The 21682-nt window shown below is 48.0% G+C and overlaps 2 protein-coding genes across 2 annotated transcripts in view; both read left to right on the top strand.

Moving 5' to 3' along the window:
- The window catches only part of LOC135877330 (zinc finger protein 208-like), a 295762-nt gene that overhangs the window by 220846 nt on the left and 53234 nt on the right, over window positions 1-21682 (top strand). The gene's annotated exons all lie outside the window — the stretch shown is intronic.
- TMEM265 (transmembrane protein 265) lies at window positions 18392-19562 on the top strand. Its single transcript, XM_065402810.1, has 2 exons — window positions 18392-18607; window positions 19404-19562. Exons 1-2 carry the CDS (start codon window positions 18392-18394, stop codon window positions 19560-19562), a joined length of 375 nt encoding a protein of 124 aa, XP_065258882.1.

The raw sequence follows: 21682 nt of genomic DNA, 5'->3' as shown, positions 1-21682 counted from the left end.
CAGAGTCACTGGTAAATTCCTAAACCTTGAAGTGCAGCTTCCTTGTTGGGAATCAGACCCCAGTCTGCTGCAGGATGGGCAGTGATATTCACCATTATGCTAATGAAGAAAGCTGTATGGCTCCATTTCATTATGAAAATCTTATCGCTAATTCTTGCTAAACCAAGTGCTCAAGGGGTGACAAGGAAGTGATGGGCTGTTTCCATAAGATTGTGAGCATTTCTGTTTTAGCAATCAGTCTTGCAGAGACCGTACCTGATTTGTAGGCTCTGCAGAGGTAGATTGCTGTGTTGTCAGAAGCAATAAAACAGGTGCAGGCAAAAAAGGAATTATTATAGGACTTACTCTTAAAATCTTACAAACCAAAATAGAGAGCCATGGAGAGTTGCTTTCTTATGTAAAAAGGGAATGGGGCACGAATATGACTGGTGTCAGAGCAAATTTTGAAAATTTGATTTATTTGGTCCATGATGTTCCCTCAGGAGGATAGTAAGGGACTGATAAAACCAGGCAAAGATTGGAGAGAGTAGGTTTGTAGCCAGAGATAAGAAATGATGTGAAATAATACTGTGATGATTGCTTGATCTGTGTGCAAAATGATCTCAAAGTAATAAGAACAGTGCTCCCCTTAAAACTCATAAAAATTCAGGGCCATGGTCTACTTTGTAGATTCATTTTGTGGGACTGTTACCTGCAAGTTAAAAAGGAAATAAATATTTTTTGCTTCAGCAACGGCTCGTGTGTTGTAGTCCAGGTATTCTCCTCTTGGGCCTTACTGGCAAAATTGAAATCAGATGGAGGAACTAATTTTACAGGAAAAATATCTTACAAAATTGTCTTTTGGTGTTGGGGACAAAACAAAAGTTCCACATTCCATACTGTGCTCAGGACAGGTGAAAAGGATGAACAGAATAGTCAAACTGATGTTGAGAAAGTTTCTCTCTAAAGGGAAGACACCAGGACAGTCTCATTCCATTACTTCACTCACATGGCAACCGGGCTGCTTTGCTAGTGCAAGAAATGTGCATTTTGTTTGAGGTAATGACGCATGGAGAAATGAGACTTTCAAAACATCTATGAAAAACTAATGATGCACGGGATTGAGGGAATAAAAATGGATGTTTTGTGCAAAAATTTCAAAGACTACCTTAAACAAGCACATGTGTACATAGCTAACGAATTGGGAATATCAAAGTGAAAAGCAAAAGTGTATTTTGACAAAGAGATAAAGGAAACTGACTGGAAAGTGGGAGACCAGGTCATGCTTCTGTTATGCTTATTGGAGCATAATTTGTATAATAGATGGCTTTCTCCCCATTGAACTGTGGGTAAATTAAACTCATCTATGTGTAATCGGGTTACTGGAAATAAGAGAAATGTGTATAAAGTTTAGCATGCTACCCAACTTCAGCTGTTTTAGAGGTGCGTCGCCCAGACCAAAGACACCGAGATATATCAGTGCACAGTGAAGAAACCCCCAGGCATCGGAAGGGAAAAGATAAACCTACAGGTGACAGATGAGCCAGTTACACTTCCACCTACTATGTAAGAACAACTGAGTATGCAATTGGCTATAGAGATGTTACATGCCCGAAGGTTGGACCCGTGCTTGCTTACTGGTCTAACTGCTATTTCAGTCCCTGGTGCTTTGCTTAATAATGTGCAGTTTATGCATATATCTGTTGTTTTAAATCTTTCTCAATGGAATACTGCTGAATTTGTCCACTGTGTAAAAACAAATGTATTGTTGCTGTACGCATCTTTGTTATTAGACTCAATAGCATTTTATCAGGGACAAGTGCAAAATCTGGGAGCAGCTCAAGAAACTATTACATAGTCTGGTATCTTTCAAAATAGGCAACTCTGAAGTTTTGATGGAATTGTTGGTTCCATTTTAGGATTAGTTGGATCAGGGATGTCTTTTTCGAACAGGCGAGATTTAGAAAATATAAAAAGACACATTAACTATTTCAAGTACCAGGCAGTGGAAACAGTTTCTAAACCTATAATACGGCATTAATGGCCTAACTACTGAGGAAAGGTAGAGTGTGTGTGTGTGTGTGTGTGTGTGTGTGTGTGTGTGTATAAGCATGACATTGCTAAACTGTTCAGCTGGACACCAAAATTAATGAATTAATTATAAATAATAGGAAAGAAAAGGAACATGGCATAGGTAAGGAGATTATTTGCACAATTTACGGAAGTTATGTGTTAACTGCCATAACCAGTTTGTCAAGTGATGTTGAAATGGATAAATTTCCTGATTTTTATCAATGACAAACAATTAGCTAAATGGTCTTTCCCTCAGTGTGTCTCAAAGGCTCTTGTAAACCGGCAATGTCTCAAATCCTGCAAACAGATTCCCTTGAGCACAATTTTTTAATTTGGAGTCAGTGACACCTCATCATAACAGAGGTACTTGTTGATCTAAACAGTCTTGGCTTCCATTGTCCGAATCTTAGTGCTGCCATGTTTAATAAATTGGCATTTGTCCAGTCACTTGATTACCTAGAAGAAGACATCTACATCTACGACGAGTGTCTGGATGTACCACAGCTACTGGTATTTCATTCAGCAGTACAAACCTGGAGCCCACCACATGTAGCCTGCTGCCTTTGACATCATAACTCCTGTCCGTGGCCATGCCAGCCTGACACGGCTCAACGAGACAGGTGAACAAGATGCTACAGCTTCTTGTCCTGCAAAGCTCATCCAGTGACGACCAGCAGTCAGGGTGACCTAGGCTCTGGAGAGATGGTATTGCATAGTAACCAGTTTAAAAAAAAATGTATAGAGACTTCGCTTGTGATATCGCCACACCAACTTTGTTTGACCCACAGTGTTGCAAGTCAAACCATAATGTGTAGGTCGGAACAGGCATCAGTGAATCCATTATCCACAGTGAACCCCATCACCAGGATGAAGTTAAAAAATACCAGTTGTTTAACCTACACATTGATCCACTAACCTCAAATGTAAAAACATCATTGGACTGAAGAGAGATGCATCTTACTCAGATTAGCGATGTCATGCACAAAGCAGAAAAGACTACATAATCACAGGCATGATGGTGACTTAAAAGTACTTATGTCTAATGCTTGGATAGAGATTACTCTTAAGGCTTTAATTGTATTGATTTTGTGTGTGTCAGTTTTGTTTTGTCATGTGTTTTGCTAAAACAGCCTAAACTTAATTTAAATGCTTTCACATCAGCTACATGTTTTTTCCCCCAGGGTGTCACCCTGTTGCTATGATCGGGGGGGGGGGGGGGCGGCTATTAGCCAATATCATATGTTTCTGACGGTTTTGTATTTTCTGCACTTACGCTAAGTTCTGTAACTATGAAGCAGACTCCTAGCATGCTTTGTGTTCATGCTAAGCTTACAGTTGTTGACTTGTGATCCCTGAGCTGATTTTGAAAGGTCCATATTTAAAAAGAAACTATTATCTGTTTGCTAGGAATGGCTTGCTTACGGTCTCAAATAACCTGGTGGGTTGTTTGGAAAATGAGTTAAAAGCTGGACAGACCAACTCCATACACCAGGATGACAGGATAGTGGAATCATGTCTACTTATGGTGTTTCTCCACTTACTGTTTCTTCCATCTTCACCTGTGATGCTTCCGGTGGTCTCCAGGAGGTTGTGAGCATGTGCAAGGCAGGGAACCATTTTGCTGTTTCCTTTTCAGTTGAGTATTAATTAGTCTTCAGATCTGTGTGAGACCCACCAATGTCAGTTGGTGTGATAAATTTTACGTAGCTGTGTGAGTACCGTGATCAGTGACTTGTGCACTCTAAATTAATCAAAGACTATGGAGTGAGCTTTATATAACTTCTGGTATTTGTAAGTGTAGGAACTGTCAAACGAGATGCATGTTCTGTTAAGGTTTGCCAAATAACAGTGTACAAAATACAGGGTATAAAGTGACAGGAGTGATTGGTGCAGGTGTCTTGGGTGATGATGTCGGTAAACCTTGAAAAACAGGTGGGGAAAGTAGATAAGAATAGGGAAATTAGATCTTTGATGCGACCGTGAGATGTGGGGGGGTTTCTGCCTGTTGAAAACGCAGGATATAAATATGTCAGCTAAGCTCATGATTTTGGAACGGATTGAAAACTGCTGTGAGCCTGTATCCCCAGCTGGTACAGTGCTAACCTTTGCTTTTCTGTATTGTGCTGATCTATCTTTGCTTAATAAACTGGCCGAGCATGGTTAGCTGATGCGCCATTGATCAGTAATTTAAATTGACTCCTCAGTGTTTTGTATAAGGGAACACAGCATTTCCTCCCTCCGCAGCAGGACTGGGGGCAGCAGCCATTCTCTGGGAGGGGGCAGGGAGTATGTGGTTGGGGAGCTGGGAGATCGGGGCTGGGGGGGGAGGTGTTCCCATGGAGCTGTCTTTCCCACTGAAGCATGTTCAGAACGTGTACAGAGGGCTGATGTAAACTCTCTTCAGAATAATGCTATGAATAAAATGTTTTAAAAAAATATAGAGGAAAAACTACCAGCATATCCTCTGCAGTGAGTTGTGTGCCTCTGTTCTCCTATTCCTTCAAGGCAATGCCCATCTCCTCTGACCTTCTTCTGCACCATGGGGTGCTCGCCTGCTGGGGTCATCTGGGCATCTCTCACCTCAGCAGTTCCCTCCAATTGCCACATCCTCAGGCTGGCAGCTCGGTCCCCCCTGTTCTCTGCCTGTGTCTCACAACAGGGCTGAAATGATTTAATCCAACAGAAGTCATTGGGCTCAACACAGCAAGAAGTGGGTGGACTTGTAAGAAATACAGGGTATAAAATAAACCTTGGTTTAGCAACTGCTTATCTGATTACCTGTCTCACCTTTCTTAGGGTTCTTCTCATGTTGATTGCTTAACTAAAGAAAAGGTCATGAGAGTTTAATTGGCTTAAATATCCTTAACAATAACTATGCGTTTAGGACATAAGATGACAAGAATAGTGTTGGACTATGATGTGGCTCCATAAACTAGCACGGTCAATATAACCATGTAGGTTTTCAGAATGAAATCACACAACCACCATCGAAAATGCGTTTACTCAGTCACTCAAAACTGGGTCTCACTTATGTCTGTTTGTGTCAGCAACTTTGGTGCTGCTATCACACCAGAGGAAAAACAATCCAAAGCTAGAGTAGAAGACAATCTGCCAATTACTTACATGCCAGTTGACCCATGGTGGCATAGTAATCAACCCTTGTTACCTGTTTCCCAAGGAGTGAGATTAGCCCCAGGCTCTATCGCTCCGAAGTAGCCAAGATGAATTCCTACATTCTAATGAGTCGTGTAGACTGAGTGCAGATCAAGACGCTTGCCCGTTTGGTCTCATTTGATATCTGTATGTGCCTAGGACTTGACTGGCAGCTGTGCCACATTGACAATATCCCATAATGTCCTGAACGAATCATATGGAACTAAGAGAAACTTTATGCCTTTGGGGTACATGGCATTAAAAAGGCAGCGGTCTCTGTGTTATTGCAGTACTGTATGTATGTTCTCTAGTAGGGAGTGGGGTGCTAACTAACTTCCTGCATTATCAGTCTTTGAAGCCCCCTCCCCGGGGAGATACGCATAGACTAGTTCCAACTGGATTCTCCAGAGCCCCATAGACAACAGCTAAGGTGGAGTTGGGCCTTTCTTCCTGATCCAGCAAACGGACTGGACCCTTGCTCCATGGAGGGCCCCAATCCTCAGGGGAAGATTGGAAGGACTTGGCCTACAAGGCTTCTTAAGTCTGTGTGCTTGTTGTGCCTGAAGCTCTGCTGAACTTACGATCACAAGGAAGCCCCCGGGAGCGAGGGTTGAAAGAGGGGTCTTGCCACAGCCCATGTGAGAGTTGGGTTGAACCCTGGTAAGCTTATTAGTACATGTGCCAGTTCTTTCGTTGGTTTTAATAGTTCTCTGTCATGCTTTGTACCTTAAGAATAAAGTCGGCTTGGTATGGTAACTTGTATTGCTGGCAATCGCTCTGTTAGTCTCTGAAGAGGAAGCAAGCACGTCTGTTTGGGCAGCCTGTCAGTGCTGGGAGCGAAGGCAAGGAACTGTCCATCCTGGAAATACCCTGGTCAGAAGGGAGAGAGACCCAGGTCTCCATTCAGTAAAGGCAACAGCTGTGGTGCTGGAAGTCTGAAGGTTGGGTGCCCTCGCTGAACCACTGAGGGCAGCTACAGCTACACTCGCCCTGAACTGGGACACCAGTATGGAACATTAACTATGGTAGATATGCATACAGTGTTCTACCATCTTAGTTAACAGCAGTAATTTGTTCAATGTCAAAGCTACTGTACAACAATCTTGAGTGGAATTTGCTACAAAACAAGAACATGTTCTGTGACACTCTTTAAAGCTCATACACAAGCATGTACACTTCCTTACTAATTAGGAACCCAGTTTCAGGAAGTGGTCAGTTGGTTGACTTGGGTCATCACCCAAGAGAGAGTCTGTGTTACTTACCAGATCTTTGCTCACTTGTCAGCTTTCAGCACTGTTACTATTCACAGTAAGAGCTGATGTTGCAAACACAGGTGGAGCAAAGGACGCACACGACCACAGTCTTTTCCCAGTGAATTAGCAGGCACCCTGAATTGCTGGAGAATGGAGACAGTTAAAAGTGCCTATCTGAGACAGGTACTTCATGTCACCAGGAGGACTCGGGGATCAGCTCAGGATCTCAGTCTTCTCCCTTCCAGGTGGTTGTGTGCTGAAGGAGACAGCATGGATTCCTTTTCTTGGAAGTGCTGGTGTGGATGGTGAAGATTTGAAATGTCATCCTTTCTCCCCATCCAATTAGGGAATGAAACATCAGCTTTTGAGGTTTTGCAGCTGGGACTGGAACTTTCTAGTCTCTTTGTGCTGCACATCTTATCACACCAGCTTGTGTAAAACAAGTTAGGCCATGACTGTTGGTTGGTACAATCATCTTGGGACATACCTTGAGCATTGGCTTGTTTGCATCGGTTAGCAATTTACCTCCACAAGTTGCTTTCCATGGGCCCTTTGCAGCCCTTGGACAATTTTTGCAGTTCTGGTTGCTCAAGTTGCAGTTCCTCCATTAATCCCGCTAATGGATGAAATGTTCAATTTAAAGTTTATAATTTATACAGAGACTCTCCATCTGCTTTGATGCTCCTTACACTTGTTTTAATAGTCCCTTCAAGGCAAAGTCCCTTCAAGATCTGTTGTTCTCTAGTAGGCTGGAACACCTCTATAAATCTTTCCTTTCTGGTATCCTTGTTTTAACAACAAGGGTGAGCCATTGGTCTATATGGCTGAGCTGAGTCTGTGCATTATCAGTTGAATTAGGTAGAAGTCTGGGGAAGGTACTCTGTCACAGCTAAATACTAGGTGGAACAGATTGTTTAGTATTTTGGCTTTATGTTAAAGATGAAGAGGTCTAGTGAAATAAAAATTACGTATCAATGTTTAAAAGATCTCTCCCCACCTTTAAAAAATCGTGTTAGCTTATTTTTGAAGTTTTGCCTAAATGAATTGCCCAGACTAGAAAAAACCCCAACCACCCAAAAACCTTCTCTAAAGACAGTTGACAAAGATGGGACATAGGTCTCTTATTAAGTACTTGAGTAACGGTCTCAAGTTGCAGTGGGGGAGGTTTAGGTTGGATATTAGGAAAAACTTTTTCACTAGGAGGGTGGGGAAGCACTGGAATGGGTTACCTAGGGAGGTGGTGGAATCTCCTTCCTTAGAGGTTTTTAAGGCTCGGCTTGATAAAGCCCTGGCTGGAATGATTTAGTTGGAGATTGGTCCTGCTTTGAGTAGGGGGTTGGACTAGATACCTCCTGAGGTCCCTTCCAACCCTGATATGCTATGATTCTACTAGGCTCATCACTTGTCAATTGTAAAGAAAGACTTAAATTCCAAGCATGCTATAAATCTGCTCAGTTCAGGGATTTTACAATAAAAAAGTAAAATGTTAAAAGGCAAAAGCCATGGCTTTGTGCCTGCATTCAGGTCAGAGATAAGGCTGCAGCCTCTGACATTGTTGTCCCATGCCCTCTCCTCCCTTTCTGAATTTGTTTTTGTCTGAAACTGCAACCTTCTCCACATTCGCCTCTTAAACATCTGTTAAGTTTAATCAAATATAGTTGTACTGTTCAGTGGACTATCAGACTAGTAAATAAATACCATTAACAAAAGCATAGGAGGGAGCACACAATGGGCAATATTTTGTAGCAGTATCTGCAAAGCAACAATTACATTCTTTGTTTTTATCATCACAATCAAGGGCCCCGAAAGAATGATTTTTTTCCGTTCTTACCAATATAAATATATAACACTTTACATTTTGCTTTTACGCAAGCTGTAACTCTAGATATGTGACAGCATTTAAATAATACAAGTCAGTAGATGAGAGAGCTGAGAAATTATTGAAAACAGGTGTTATGATGACAAAAGCCCTAATGCAGAGAGACGGGGGAGGGGAGGAGTTAAAAGGCACCACTGAAGTGGAAGTGAGTATGAGAACAAATCATGCCAAATCAACCTAATTTCCTTCTTTGACAGGGCTACTGACCTAGCGGTTAGGGTAGAAGCAATAGATATGATGTATCGATTTTAATAAGGCTTTTGACACATAACATTCTCATAGGCAAACTAGAGTAATGTGGTCTAGATGAATTTGCTATAAGGTGGGTGCAAAACTGGTTGGAAGAGTAGTTATCAATGATTCACTGTCAAAGTGGGAGGGTGTACCTAGTGGAGTGCCCCAGGGGTCAGTCCTGGGTCTAGTACTATTCAGTATTTTTATTAATAACTTAGATAATGGAGTGGAGAGTATGCTTATAAAATTTGTTGCTGACACCAAGCTGGGAGGGGTTGCAAGCACTTTGGAGGACAGGATTAGAATTCAGAATGACCGTGACAAATTAAGGAATTGGTCTGAATTCGACAAGATGAAATTCAATAAAGACAAGTGCAAAATATTACACTTAGGGAGGAAAAATCAAAGGCACAAATACAAAACAGGGAATAACTAGCTAGATGATAGTACTGCAAAAAAGGGTCTGGGGGTATAGTGGATCACAAATTCAATATGAGTCAACAATGTGATGCAGTTGTGAAAAAGGCTAATATCGTTATGTGGTGTATTTACAGGGGCGTTGTATGTAAGACACGGGAGGTAATTGTCCCGCTCTACTCAGCACTGGTGAGGTTTCAGCTGGAGCACTCTGTCCGGCTCTGGACACCCCATTTTAGGAAAGAGGTGGAGAAACTGGAGAGAGTCCAGAGCACAGCAACAAAAATGATAAGGTTTAGCAAACCTGACCTATGAGGAAGGGCTAAAAAAATGGGCGTTTTTAGTCTTGAGACAAAAAGACTCAGGGGGGACCTGATAACAGTCTTCAAAGATGTTAAGGGCTGTTACAAAGGGGACAGTGATCAATTATTCGCCATGTGCACCAATGGTAGGGGTTGAGTGGCTGAGGGCTACTTTGTGATGGCCTAGATGCCCTACTGGCCATAGACCTACCACACGCTTGGGAGGACGTGGGGCCACATGTCTCCTCTTCTTGACAAACTCTAACTTACCAATATGTATGAGAAAAATAATGCAGAACTAAGTGTGCAAATGTCTTTGCCCTTTCAACAATGATCCCTGACCTACTATGCCCCAAACAGAAATTCCTCTTTGAGGGAGGCCAGTGACTTTCTGAGGCATGATCTACACTACGATTTTAGGTTGAATTTAGCAGCGTTACCTCGATTTAAGCCTGGACCTGTCCACACGACGAAGCCCTTTTTTTCGACTTAAAGGGCTCTTTAAATCGATTTCTTTACTCCACCTCCGACGAGGGGATTAGTGCTGAAAAATCAGCCTTGCCGGGTCAAATTTGGGGTAGTGTGGACGCAATGTGACGGTATTGGCCTCCGGGAGCTACCCCAGAGTGCTCCATTGTGACCGCTCTGGACAGCGCTCTCAACTCAGATGCACTGGCCAGGTAGACAGGAAAAGGCCCGCAAACTTTTGAATCTCATTTCCTGTTTGGCCAGCTTGGCAAGGTGCAGGTGAGTGCAGATCTCATCAGCAGAGGTGACCATGATGGAGTCCCAGGATCGCAAAAGAGCTCCAGCATGGATCGAACGGGAGGTACGGGATCTGCTCGCCCTATGGGGAGACGAATCTGTGCTAGCTGAACTCCGTTCCAGTAAACGAAATGCCAAAACATTAGAAAAAAATCTCAAAGGGCATGAAGGACAGAGACCATAACAGGGCCTCATAACAGCAGTGCCGCGTGAAAATTAAGGCGCTAAGGCAAGCCTACCACAAAACCAGAGAGGCAAACGGAAGGTCTGGGGCAGAGCCGCAGACCTGCTGCTTCTATGCAGGGCTGCCCAGAGGATTCAGGGGGCATGGGGCAAAGCAATTTTGGGGGCCCCTTCCATTAAAAAAAAAGTTGCAATACTATAGAATACTATATTCTCATGGGGGGGCCCCTACGGGGCCTGGGGCAAATTACCTCACTTCCCCCCCCCCCCCGGGCGGCCCTGCTTCTATGCTGAGCTGCATGCCATGCTAGGGGGTGCAGCCACCACTACCCCAACACTGTGCTTTGACTCCGTCAATGGAGAATCACGCAACACAGAAGCGGGTTTTGGGGACGAGGAAGATAGCTCACAGCAAGGAAGCGGAGAAACCAGTTTCCCCAACAGCCAAGATATATTTTTCACCCTGGACCTGGAGCCAGTAACCCCCGAACCCACCCAAGGCGTGCTCCCAGACCCTGAGGGCCGACAAGGGACCTCTGGTGAGTGTACCTTTGTAAATATTACACATGGTTTAAAAGCAAGCGTGTTTAATGATTAATTTGCCCTGGCATTCGCGGCCAGTACAGCTACTGGAAAAGTCTGTTAACGTGTATGGGGATGGAGTGGAAATCCTCCAGGGACATCTCCGGAAAACTCTCCTGGATGTACTCCCAAAGCCTTTGCAAAAGGTTTCTGAGGAGGGCTGCCTTATTCCATCTGCCATGGTAGGACACTTTACCACGCCAGGCCAGTCGCACGTAGTCTGGAATCATTGCATAACAAAGTATGGCAGCGTATGGTCCCGGTGTTTGCTGGCATTCAAACAACATCCGTTCCTTATCTCTCTGTGTTATCCTCAGGAGACTGATATCATTCATGGTCACCTGGTTGAAATAGGGTGCTTTTATTAAGGGGACATTCAGAGGTGCCCGTTGCTGTTTGGCTGTGGCTGAACAGAAATGTTCCCCGCTGTTAGCCATGCGTTTGGGGGGAGGGGTGAAGTGATCATCCCAGAGAATTGTGTGTGTGTGTGTGGGGGGGGTAATTTGTTTTTGTGCTGCATGCTAACCCGCAAACCGCAGCCCCTCCTTTTAAATTGCCAACCCATTTTAATGGCCAACCTAATGGCCGCATGGTATGGGAAATGAGGGCACTGCTGTTTGAAACCATTCCCACATGTTATGATGGTTAAAGAAGTCAAAAGACGGTGGCTTACCATGGCTGCCTGCAAGCCGAATTCTGTTGCCTGGCACTGCATGAGTGATCTCTCACACCAAACCGGCAGGCCCTCAATATAAGAGGCAAAATGCGACCTTGTAACGAAAGCACATGTGCTGTGTAATGTGAACAGCAAGGTTTAACGGGAAAGAGTGATCCTATTGTTCTCTAAAATGTGTCTTTTTAACTACCACTGTCCCTTTTCCCCCACCAGCTGCAAATGTTTCTCCTTCGCAGAGGCTAGCGAAGATTAGAAGGCGAAAAAAACGCACTCAGGATGACATGTTCTCAGAGCTCCTGCTGTCCTCCTACACTGACAGAGCACAGCAGAATGCGTGGAGGCAGACAATGTCAGAGTGCAGGAAAGCACAATATGAACGCGAGGAGAGGTGGCAAGCTGAATGGCAGGCTGAAGAGAATAAGTGGCGGGCTGAAGAGGATAGGTGGCGTCAGCTTGCTGACAGAAGGCAAGAGTCGATGCTCCGGCTGCTGGAGCATCAAACTGATATGCTCCGGCTGCTGGAGCATCAAACTGATATGCTCTGGTGTATGGTTGAGCTGCAGGAAAGGCAACAGGAGCACAGACTGCCGCTACAGCCCCTGCATAACCAACAGCCCTCCTCCCCAAGTTCCGCAGCCTCCTCACCCAGATGCCCAAGAACGCGGTGGGGGAGGCCTCCGGCCACCCAGCCACTCCACCCCAGAGGATTGCCCAAGCAACAGAAGGCTGGCCTTCAATAAATTTTAAAGTACAGTGTGTCCTTGTCCTTCCCTCCTCCCCCACCCCACCCGGCGTGTCCCTCCTCCCTCACCCCTCCCAGGCTACCTTGGCAGTTATCCCCCTATTTGTGTGATGAATTAATAAAGAATGCATGAATGTGAAGTAACAGTGACCTTATTGCCTTTGCAAGCGGTGATCAAAGGGGGGAGGGGAGGGTGGCTAGCTTACAGGGAAGTAGAGTGAACCAAGGGGGAGGGGAGTCATCAAGGAGAAACAAACAGAACTTTCACACCGTAGCCTGGCCAGTCATGAAACTGCTTTTCAAAGCTTCTCTGATGTGCACCGCGCCCTGCTGTGCTCTTCTAACTGCCCTGGTGTCTGGCTGCGTGTAATCAGCGGCCAGGCGATTTGCCTCAACCTCCCACCCCCCATAAATGTCTCCCCCTTACTCTCACAGATATTGTGGAGCGCACAGCAAGCAGTAATAACAATGGGAATATTGTAAAAAGCAACAGAGGGTCCTGTGGCACCTTTAAGACTAACAGAAGTATTGGGAGCATAAGCTTTCGTGGGTAAGAACCTCACTTCTTCAGATGCAAGTAATGGAAATTTCCAGAGGCAGGTATAAATCAGTATGGAGATAACGAGGTTAGTTCAGTCAGGGAGGGTGAGGTGCTCTGCTAGCAGTTGAGGTGTGAACACCAAGGGAGGAGAAACTGCTTCTGTAGTTGGATAGCCATTCACAGTCTTTGTTTAATCCTGATCTGATGGTGTCAAATTTGCAAATGAATTGGAGCTCAGCAGTTTCTCTTTGGACTCTGGTCCTGAAGTTTTTTTGCTGCAGGATGGCTACCTTTACATCTGCTATTGTGTGGCCAGGGAGGTTGAAGTGTTCTCCTACAGGTTTTTGTATATTCCCATTCCTGATATCTGACTTGTGTCTATTTATCCTCTTGCGTAGTGACTGTCCAGTTTGGCCAATGTACATAGCAGAGGGGCATTGCTGGCACATGATGGCATATATAACATTGGTGGATGTGCAGGTGAATGAGCCGGTGATGATGTAGCTGATCTGGTTAGGTCCTGTGATGGTGTTGCTGGTGTAGATATGTGGGCAGAGTTGGCATCGAGGTTTGTTGCATGGGTTGGTTCCTGAGTTAGAGTTGTTATGGTGCGGTGCGTGGTTGCTGGTGAGAATATGCTTAAGGTTGGCGGGTTGTCTGTGGGCGAGGACTGGCCTGCCTCCCACGGTCTGTGAAAGTGAGGGATCATTGTCCAGGATGGGTTGTAGATCACTGATGATGCGTTGGAGAGGTTTAAGCTGAGGACTGTAGGTGATGGCCAGTGGAGTTCTGTTGGTTTCTTTTTTGGGCTTGTCTTGTAGCAGGAGGCTTCTGGGTACATGTCTGGCTCTGTTGATTTGTTTCTCTATTTCCTTGTGTGGGTATCGTAGTTTTGAGAATGCTTGGTGAAGATCTTGTAGGTGTTGGTTTCTGTCTGAGGGGTTGGAGTAGATGCGGTTGTACCTCAGTGCTTGGCTGTAGACGATGGATCGTGTGGTGTGTCCGGGGTGGAAGCTGGAGGCATGAAGGTAGGCGTAGCGGTCGGTGGGTTTTCGGTATAGGGTGGTGCTAATGTGGCCATCGCTTATTTGTACTGCGGTGTCTAGGAAGTGGACCTCCCGTGTAGATTGGTCCAGGCTGAGGCTGATGGTGGGGTGGAAGCTGTTGAAATCATGGTGGAATTCTTCCAGGGTCTCCTTCCCATGGGTCCAGATGATGAAGATGACATCAATGTAGCGTAGGTAGAGAAGGGGCGTGAGTGGACGAGAGCTGAGGAAGCGTTGTTCCAGGTCAGCCATAAAAATGTTGGCATATTGTGGGGCCATGCGGGTGCCCATAGCGGTGCCACTGGTCTGGAGGTAAATGGGAATATTGGTTTCACTGAGGTCTATCTGAGTCAGTAAACTGCACCAACGCGCTTTTAAATGTCCAAATGCACATTCTACCACCATTCTGCACTTGCTCAGCCTATAGTTGAACATCTCCTGACTACTGTCCAGGCTGCCTGCGTATGGCTTCATGAGCCATGGCATTAAGGGGTAGGCTGGGTCCCCAAGGATAACTATAGGCATTTCAACATCCCCAACATTTTTTTTCTGGTCTGGGAAGAAAGTCCCTTCCTGCAGCTTTTGAAACAGACCAGAGTTCCTGAAGACACGAGCGTCATGTACCTTTCCCGGCCATCCCACGTTGATGTTGGTGAAATGTCCCTTGTGATCCACCAGTGCTTGCAGCAGCATTGAAATGTACCCCTTTCGGTTTATGTACTTGCTGCCTTGGTGCTCCGGTGCCAAGATAGAGATATGGGTTCTGTCTATCGCCCCACCACAGTTAGGGAATCCCATTGCAGCAAAGCCATCCACTATGACCTGCATGTTTCCCAGAGTCACTACCCTTGATAGCAGCTCTTTGATTGTGTTGGCTACTTGGATCACAGCAGCCCCCACAGTAGATTTGCCCACTCTAAATTGATGCCCGACTGCCTGGTAGCTGTCTGGCGTTGCAAGCTTCCACAGGGCTATCGCCACTCACTTCTCAACTGTGAGGGCTGCTCTCATCTTGGTATTCTGGCACTTGAGGGCAGGTGAAAGCAAGTCACAAAGTTCCATGAAAGTGCCCTTACGCATGCGAAAGTTTCGCAGCCACTGGGAATCATCCCAGACCTGCAACACTATGCGGTCCCACCAGTCTGTGCTTGTTTCCCGGGCCCAGAATCGGCGTTCCACGGCATGAACCTGCCCCATTAACACCATGATGTGCACATTGCCAGGGCCCGTACTTTGTGAGAAGTCTATGTCCATGTCTATTTCCTCATCACTCCCGTCACCGCGCTGCTGTCGCCTCTTCGCCTGGTTTTGCTTTGGCAAGTTCTGGTTCTACATATACTCCAGGATAATGCGCGTGTTGCTTATAGTGCTCATAATTGCCGCGGTGATCTGAGCGGGCACCATGATCCCAGTGCTATGGCATCTGGGCTGAAAAAAGGCAGAAACGATTGTCTGCCGTTGCTTTCACGGAGGGAGGGAGTGAGTGGGGGCCTGACGACATGTACCCAGAATCACCCGCGACACTGTTTTTGCCCCATCAGGCATTGGGATCTCAACCCAGAATTCCAATGGGCGGCAGAGACTGCGGGAACTGTGGGATAGCTACCCACAGTGCAACGCTCCGGAAGTCAACGCTAGCCTTGGTACTGTGGACGCAGTCCACCGACTTAATGCACTTAGAGCATTTTGTGTGGGGACACACAGAATCGACTGTATAAAAACGATTTCTAAAAAACTGACTTCTATAAATTCGACCTAATTTCGTAGTGTAGACATACCCTGAGAGAGAAGCAATTTGGGGACTGCCCAGGTTCTGTTGTAGATGCCCCTGGCCATGACCATGGTGATGACCCCACTATAACAGGCTTTTAAAAAGAATTGGATAAGCTCATGGAGGACAGGTCCACCAATGGCTATTAGCCAAGATGGTCAGAGATGGAACCTCATGCTCAAGGTTATCCTAAACCTCTGACTAGCAGAAGCCAGGAGTGGAAGACGGGGTGGATCTCTCCATATTTGCCCTGTACTGTGCACACTCTTAAGCTCTGGCATGGGCTACTGTCAGAGACAGGATTCTGAGCAAGACGGACCATGGTCTGTGACCCAGCATGGCAGCTCTTATGTTTTTTATGATGTGAACTGTAAAATCAAAGATACTTGTGTTAAATTTGTGCATGGAGTGTTTTAAATATTACCACGTTGGGATGCACGCTGCAGTGCCTCTGTTTAACACAGAATCGCTCCGCCCAAAGACCAGAGCGGGTGGACAAAGGGCCAGAGGCAGACGACCCAGCTAGAGTGCTAGAGCAAAGAATCAGAACGGTACGTGGAATGTTGAACGGCTTTGTTCGGCTGTATTTCGCTAAAGTCATACCAAATATCCGTATAGCTTCTTACACACTCTTAAACATCATTCGTGGCAACTCAATTCCACAGGCACACACGTCGTCATAATTGTATCCCTCCAAACTTTAACCATCAGTGACTACACGTTTAAAACTTACTCTACGCAGGCCTTTTGAATTTTGTTAGCGCACCCTCTGCATACAGCAGCATTTGGCATCCCATAATGGCCACATTTACTACCATCTAACAGTACCACAAACATTCTCACACACATAGATGTGGTACTATGTATATGGGCAAAATGGAGCACAAGCAGATCTTATTGTTCTTGTATGGCACAGCCAGGTAGCTTGACACTGCCCCCTGCCCTTATATGGCACTGCTGGGAACATGACACTTGGAGGTGCCATATAAGGGCATGGGGAAGTGACACACCCCCAGCTGTGCCATATGAGGGCATGGGGTTGTAGCACGCCAGCCCCGGGGCATGCCACAGGAATGAGTGAAGACCGGTTTCCCGGCTGGCTCAGGCAGTCCCAGGGTGGATCGTCCCCAGCACTGGGCCCCAAGTGCTTCCTGATTCAGCCCCTCCTGGAGAGGGAACGGTGGCTCGTGACACATTTGCTTGGCCTTGGGGCTGCTGGACAGACACATGCTGAGAGGCAGAGGGACACACACACACACACACACACACACACACACACACACACACACACACACACACACACACACACACACACACACACACACACACACACACACACACACACACACACACACACACACACACACACACACACACACACACTCTCTCTCTCTCTCTCTCTCTCTCTCTCTCTCTCACCTGTCCTGCTGCCTGGGGGGCAGGGGCAGGGCTGCCAGGCATGGAGAGAGCAAAACTCCCAAGCTAACCGAAGGAGGCAGCCATAGCTGATCAGACAGCTCCCCTGCCCCAGAAACTAGCTCCTAGCCCACTCACCAGCCCTCCCCCTGTCACATGCCCCAGAGGCAGGGGGATGTCAAGGCTCAAGCCACTAGCCCAGCCTGACTATCCACCCAGGGACCTGGCAGGGACTAGGCCAGAGGGGCAAGGTGGGTGGGGGCGTTTGACGAGGCAGCCGGCCAGCTTTGAGTCAGCGTCAATGAGCTCATGCTGAGAGGCTGGGCCCAGCCCTAAAGAGGCACTGCCAGACCTGGACCGGGAACTCACAGGTGTGCAGACAAACAGGTAGAGGGAGACGGGTGCAGCTGGGATCCCAGGCCAGGACCCTGCCACCAGGTGAGACAATTCTCCCATGGGGGGGAGGAGCTCCTCCTCCCACCCCACCCCACCCCTTCCTCCTCTGCACAGCCCCCTCCCCAAGAGTCTGTCTCCCCAGCAGAGATGGAGACGTCTCCCCATCAGGGCCCAGCCAGCCTGTTCCCCCCCATCCCTAGTCTACTCCCTGCCCTTCCCTAGGGCAGACCAGACTCACAGCTGCCCTGGTGCTATGGGATAGTTACTCCCCTTAGCACCCTGCTCTTGGCTAGAGGCACCCCCCCTCCCTCCCGGGTTGTGGCTGATGATTTTCCAGCCAGGGCTGTTAGGTGTGGCCTGAGAGTCCCTGTCAGGACCCAGCAGGCTTTGGAGAGACAGGCAACGTGATTGCGAAGCCCAGGGGCTGGTGTTTGCTCTGCGCTGGGAGCCGCCTTTAAAACGCCTTTGAAAAGAGCTGACAGAAAGAGCGAAGGAACGATTCTGAACCAAGACTGGGGGGCACTGGCTGGCTCAGCTGGGGGGTCTTTCCCCTCTCGGGGGCACTGGGCGATGGGGCATTTGCTGGCTGAGGCCGTGGCTGTCCCTGGAAGCTCAGGAATGTGCTGTGCCCTGGCATTCGGTGCCACCCTCCCGTCCCTGGGCAGCCTGGGAATCCCCCGCAGGCAGTGACTCAGGGCGATGGAATCCCAGGCACAGACACAGCCCAGAAGGGGAAGCCCGCGAAGAATGAGGGGACCCGGCTCAGAGGGGACCCAGCCTTAAGGGAGCTGGTGCCGCGGGTGGGGGGGCTTCTCCCTAATAACAACACCCTATCCCTGACCCAGGCACATCAATTCCCCTCCCCGAGGGGGAGCATGGCCATGCCTGGAGCGGGGCAGGGCAGGGCTGTGGCATGTGACTATCGGTGTTTCTGTCCCGTAGGTGTCCCCGCGGCCCCTTGCTGGGGGAGCCCTCGCTGCCCCATGGGGGAGGAGATGGCACTCGGCGTGGGGAACGGCTGCGCTGGGAAACCAGCAGGGGATGAGGCAGAGACTGTGGTGATGATCCAGGAGGGGCCCTCGCGGCCTGAGCCGTCTGCCTGGACCCCATGTCCCCGTGCCCTCCGCAACCTGGCCATAGGCAGCATCGTCTGCGGCTGCTCCTGCCTGGGGGTGCTGGCCCTAATCTATGCTGTCAAGGTGAGGGGGGCTGGGATACAGCCGGGCGGATGGGGACATGTCTCAGTGCTGGAGGGTTCTGGGGGCTGGGATATAATAGGGCGACGGGGGGCTGGGGCCATGTCTTGGTGCTGGATGTTCCCAAGAGCTGGGATATAGCGGGGGGCAGGGGGCCACGTCTCGGGGCCAGGGGCTACCGGGGACTGGGATGTAGTGGGGGGCAGGGGGTCGTGTCTCAGGGCTGGGGGCTACTGGGGGCTGGGATATAGTGGGGGGCAGGGGGCCATGTCTCTGTGCTGGGGGCTCTGGGGACTGGGATATAGCGGGGGACTGGGGCCACGTCTCGGTGCAGGGGGATACCAGGGACTGGGATGTAGCGGGGGGCAGGGGGTCATGTCTCGGTGCCAGGGTCTACCGGGGACTGGGATATAGCAGAGGGCACGGGGCCATGTCTCAGTGCTGGGGGCTACCAGGGACTGGGATATAGCGGAGGGAAGGGGGTCGTGTCTCAGTGCTGGGGGCTACCGGGGACTGGGATATAGCGGGGGGCAGGGGGTCATGTCTCGGGGCTGGGGGCTACCGGGGACTGGGATATAGCGGGGGGCAGGGAGCCACGTCTCGGTGCTGGGGGCTACTGGGGACTGGGATGTAGCGGGGGGCAGGGGGTCATGTCTCGGTGCTGGGGGCTATTGGGGGTTGGGATGTAGCGGGGGGCAGGGGGCCGTGTCTCGGTGCAGGGAGCTACCAGGGGCTGGGATATAGCAGTGAGGGAGGATGACAGGGCCGTGCTTCTGGTGATTCTCCCTTTTCTCCCCAGGCCAATGAGAAGCGGAAGACAAACTCTCCTGACGCGGCTGTCTGGGCCCGGAAGTCCTTCCGGTTCTCCCTTCTCAGCATCGGGGTCTGGGTGTCTCTGCTCATCCTGGTGCCGCTGCTCATGGGACTCATCTCCTACCTGATTGCCAGGGCTGAGTGATCTCCTGCCGCATCCTTATTGGCTCTGGGGGATCAGGGGGATTCCCAGGTCTGATTTCTCTCTCTTGGGACTGCAGGATGGGAGTTGTCCTGGCTGCATCTCACCACAACTGGCCTGGAATCTCCCCAGCCCTGCCAGTTCTGGAGCAACTCCGGCTTCTCTGTGGCTTGGGACTGAGACTTCAGAGAGACCAGGGTGGGGAGTGGGACAGGATCGTCTGTGACTGTCTAGTCCCAGCAGAGATAGCGATAAAGGAACCTAAAAACATCAAGGAAAAATCCAAGGCTGGTAGGGCTAAGGACCAGACTGATTCCGTTCCTAGACGGAGATGGTAAAGCTGTTAATAAGGATGTACAAAAGGTGCTTTGTATTTGGAAAGAAACAGGATGATGAACTCCTATCATATGAGGATGATGAAGTACTTTCCAGTCCATTAATGACCGAGGAGGATGTTAAACAACATCTACTAAACACGTTCCAATCACAGGCCCAGGTAACATGTCCCCAAAAGTCCTAACAAAGTTGGCCGAGGAGATCGCAGGCCTGAAAATGTTAATTTTTAATAGATGTTGGAATGAAATTCCAGAAGACTGGTAGAATGCTAATACTGGGCCGGGCAAGCAGGGTGACCAGGGGAATTATAGGCTGGCTAGCATGACTTCGATCCTGGGCGCCATAAGGGAAACGCTGATAAGGGATTCCATCAACAAAGACTGAAAAGATGTAGTTAAAGCCAGACCGCACTGTTTTATGGAAAAGACATTTTTGTCAGACAAAGCTGATTTAATTCTTTAACAAGGTTACAAATTTGGTTGACAAAGGCAGTTGGGTAGCGGTAATATATTTAGGGGTTTTGTAAGGCAGTTGACTTAGACTCACTTAACATTCTGATTAAAAATAGAGCACAATGCAACAGCAACAATGCACAAGGGAAATGGATTAAGAACGGGCTGACGGGCAGCTGTCAATGGGGAATCATCCCTGAATGGGGGTGTTTCTAGCGGGGTTCTGCAGAGATCGGTACTTGGCCAGACACTATTTGACATTTTCATCAATGATCTGGAAGTAAATAAGTGCTGATACATTTGCAGAGTGTCCAGCCTCTGTTCTGCTGGACACACAGAATTCACAGACCTGCTGTTCGTAAAGGAACGCTACACCTCAGCTTACCACAGGATCACTGCTCTGCTTAACACCCAGCACTTCTCTTTGATTATGGCGAAAAGAAGTACAGTGAAAGCAAACAACAGCGATTCATATAATAGCAAGTAGGTAAAAGTATTAGAAACAATGGGTTACATTTAAAACAAAATCATAATAAGCCTTCTAGAGTCTAGATTTAAATAACACTTTCCTGGTCTAATGAAGTTTAGGTCACCCAAAGCCTTTCTCCCAGTGAGCAACAAGCAGGCCGGCTATGAGCCTCCATTCATAAGACAAGCGGGCAGGCAGCTTGTCCCTTGGGTGAAGGATACCGTATGTCTCTCTGCATGCTCCTCCTGATATACCAGACTAATGCTTTGATCTTAGTCATAAACAGGACAACCCTTCCTATTGTGTGGTGCTGCTTCCTGTAGATTGTGTGATCTCTTGTTCACTTTGCAGTCTTGATTAGCTGGTGGCTCCGGATGCAGATAGATTTACATTGTAAGACACACAATACACAATGGTCAGCCAGAGAGAGATAAGCACCTCCGCCTTCAGTTGACCCGTCTTAACTTACACACCTTAAGACCACAATGTTCAGTACAGAAACGTAACTTCTTAAATATTATCATTTTGCAAAGATTAAGCTGATTAGCGGCCTACTGGCTCAGTGGAGACCTCACATGCCCCTCCATTGGTGAATTATTATGCATATACCAGCCCCAGGGGATGCCTGTAAACCTCTGTGCATCACTTATGTCATCCGCCAGTTGGCACTAAGGGATCTCTGGGTCAGAGTAAGCTCGGCCCATTCAAACAAAAAGGGTCCTAATGTAACGCCGACAGACCCCGGTCGTCAGTGGGCGGAATTGAACCTGGGAGCGCTGGAGCTTAGTGCATGAGCCTCTGATTTAGTTGGTGTTGGTCCTGCTTTGAGCAGGGGGTTGGACTAGATACCTCCTGAGGTCCCTTCC

Source organism: Emys orbicularis, chromosome 4 (assembly GCF_028017835.1).
Source record: "Emys orbicularis isolate rEmyOrb1 chromosome 4, rEmyOrb1.hap1, whole genome shotgun sequence".
NCBI classification, from domain to species: domain Eukaryota; kingdom Metazoa; phylum Chordata; order Testudines; family Emydidae; genus Emys; species Emys orbicularis.
The sequence above is the reverse complement of the archived record's forward strand: the minus strand, read 5'-3'. Positions and strand labels throughout refer to the sequence as shown.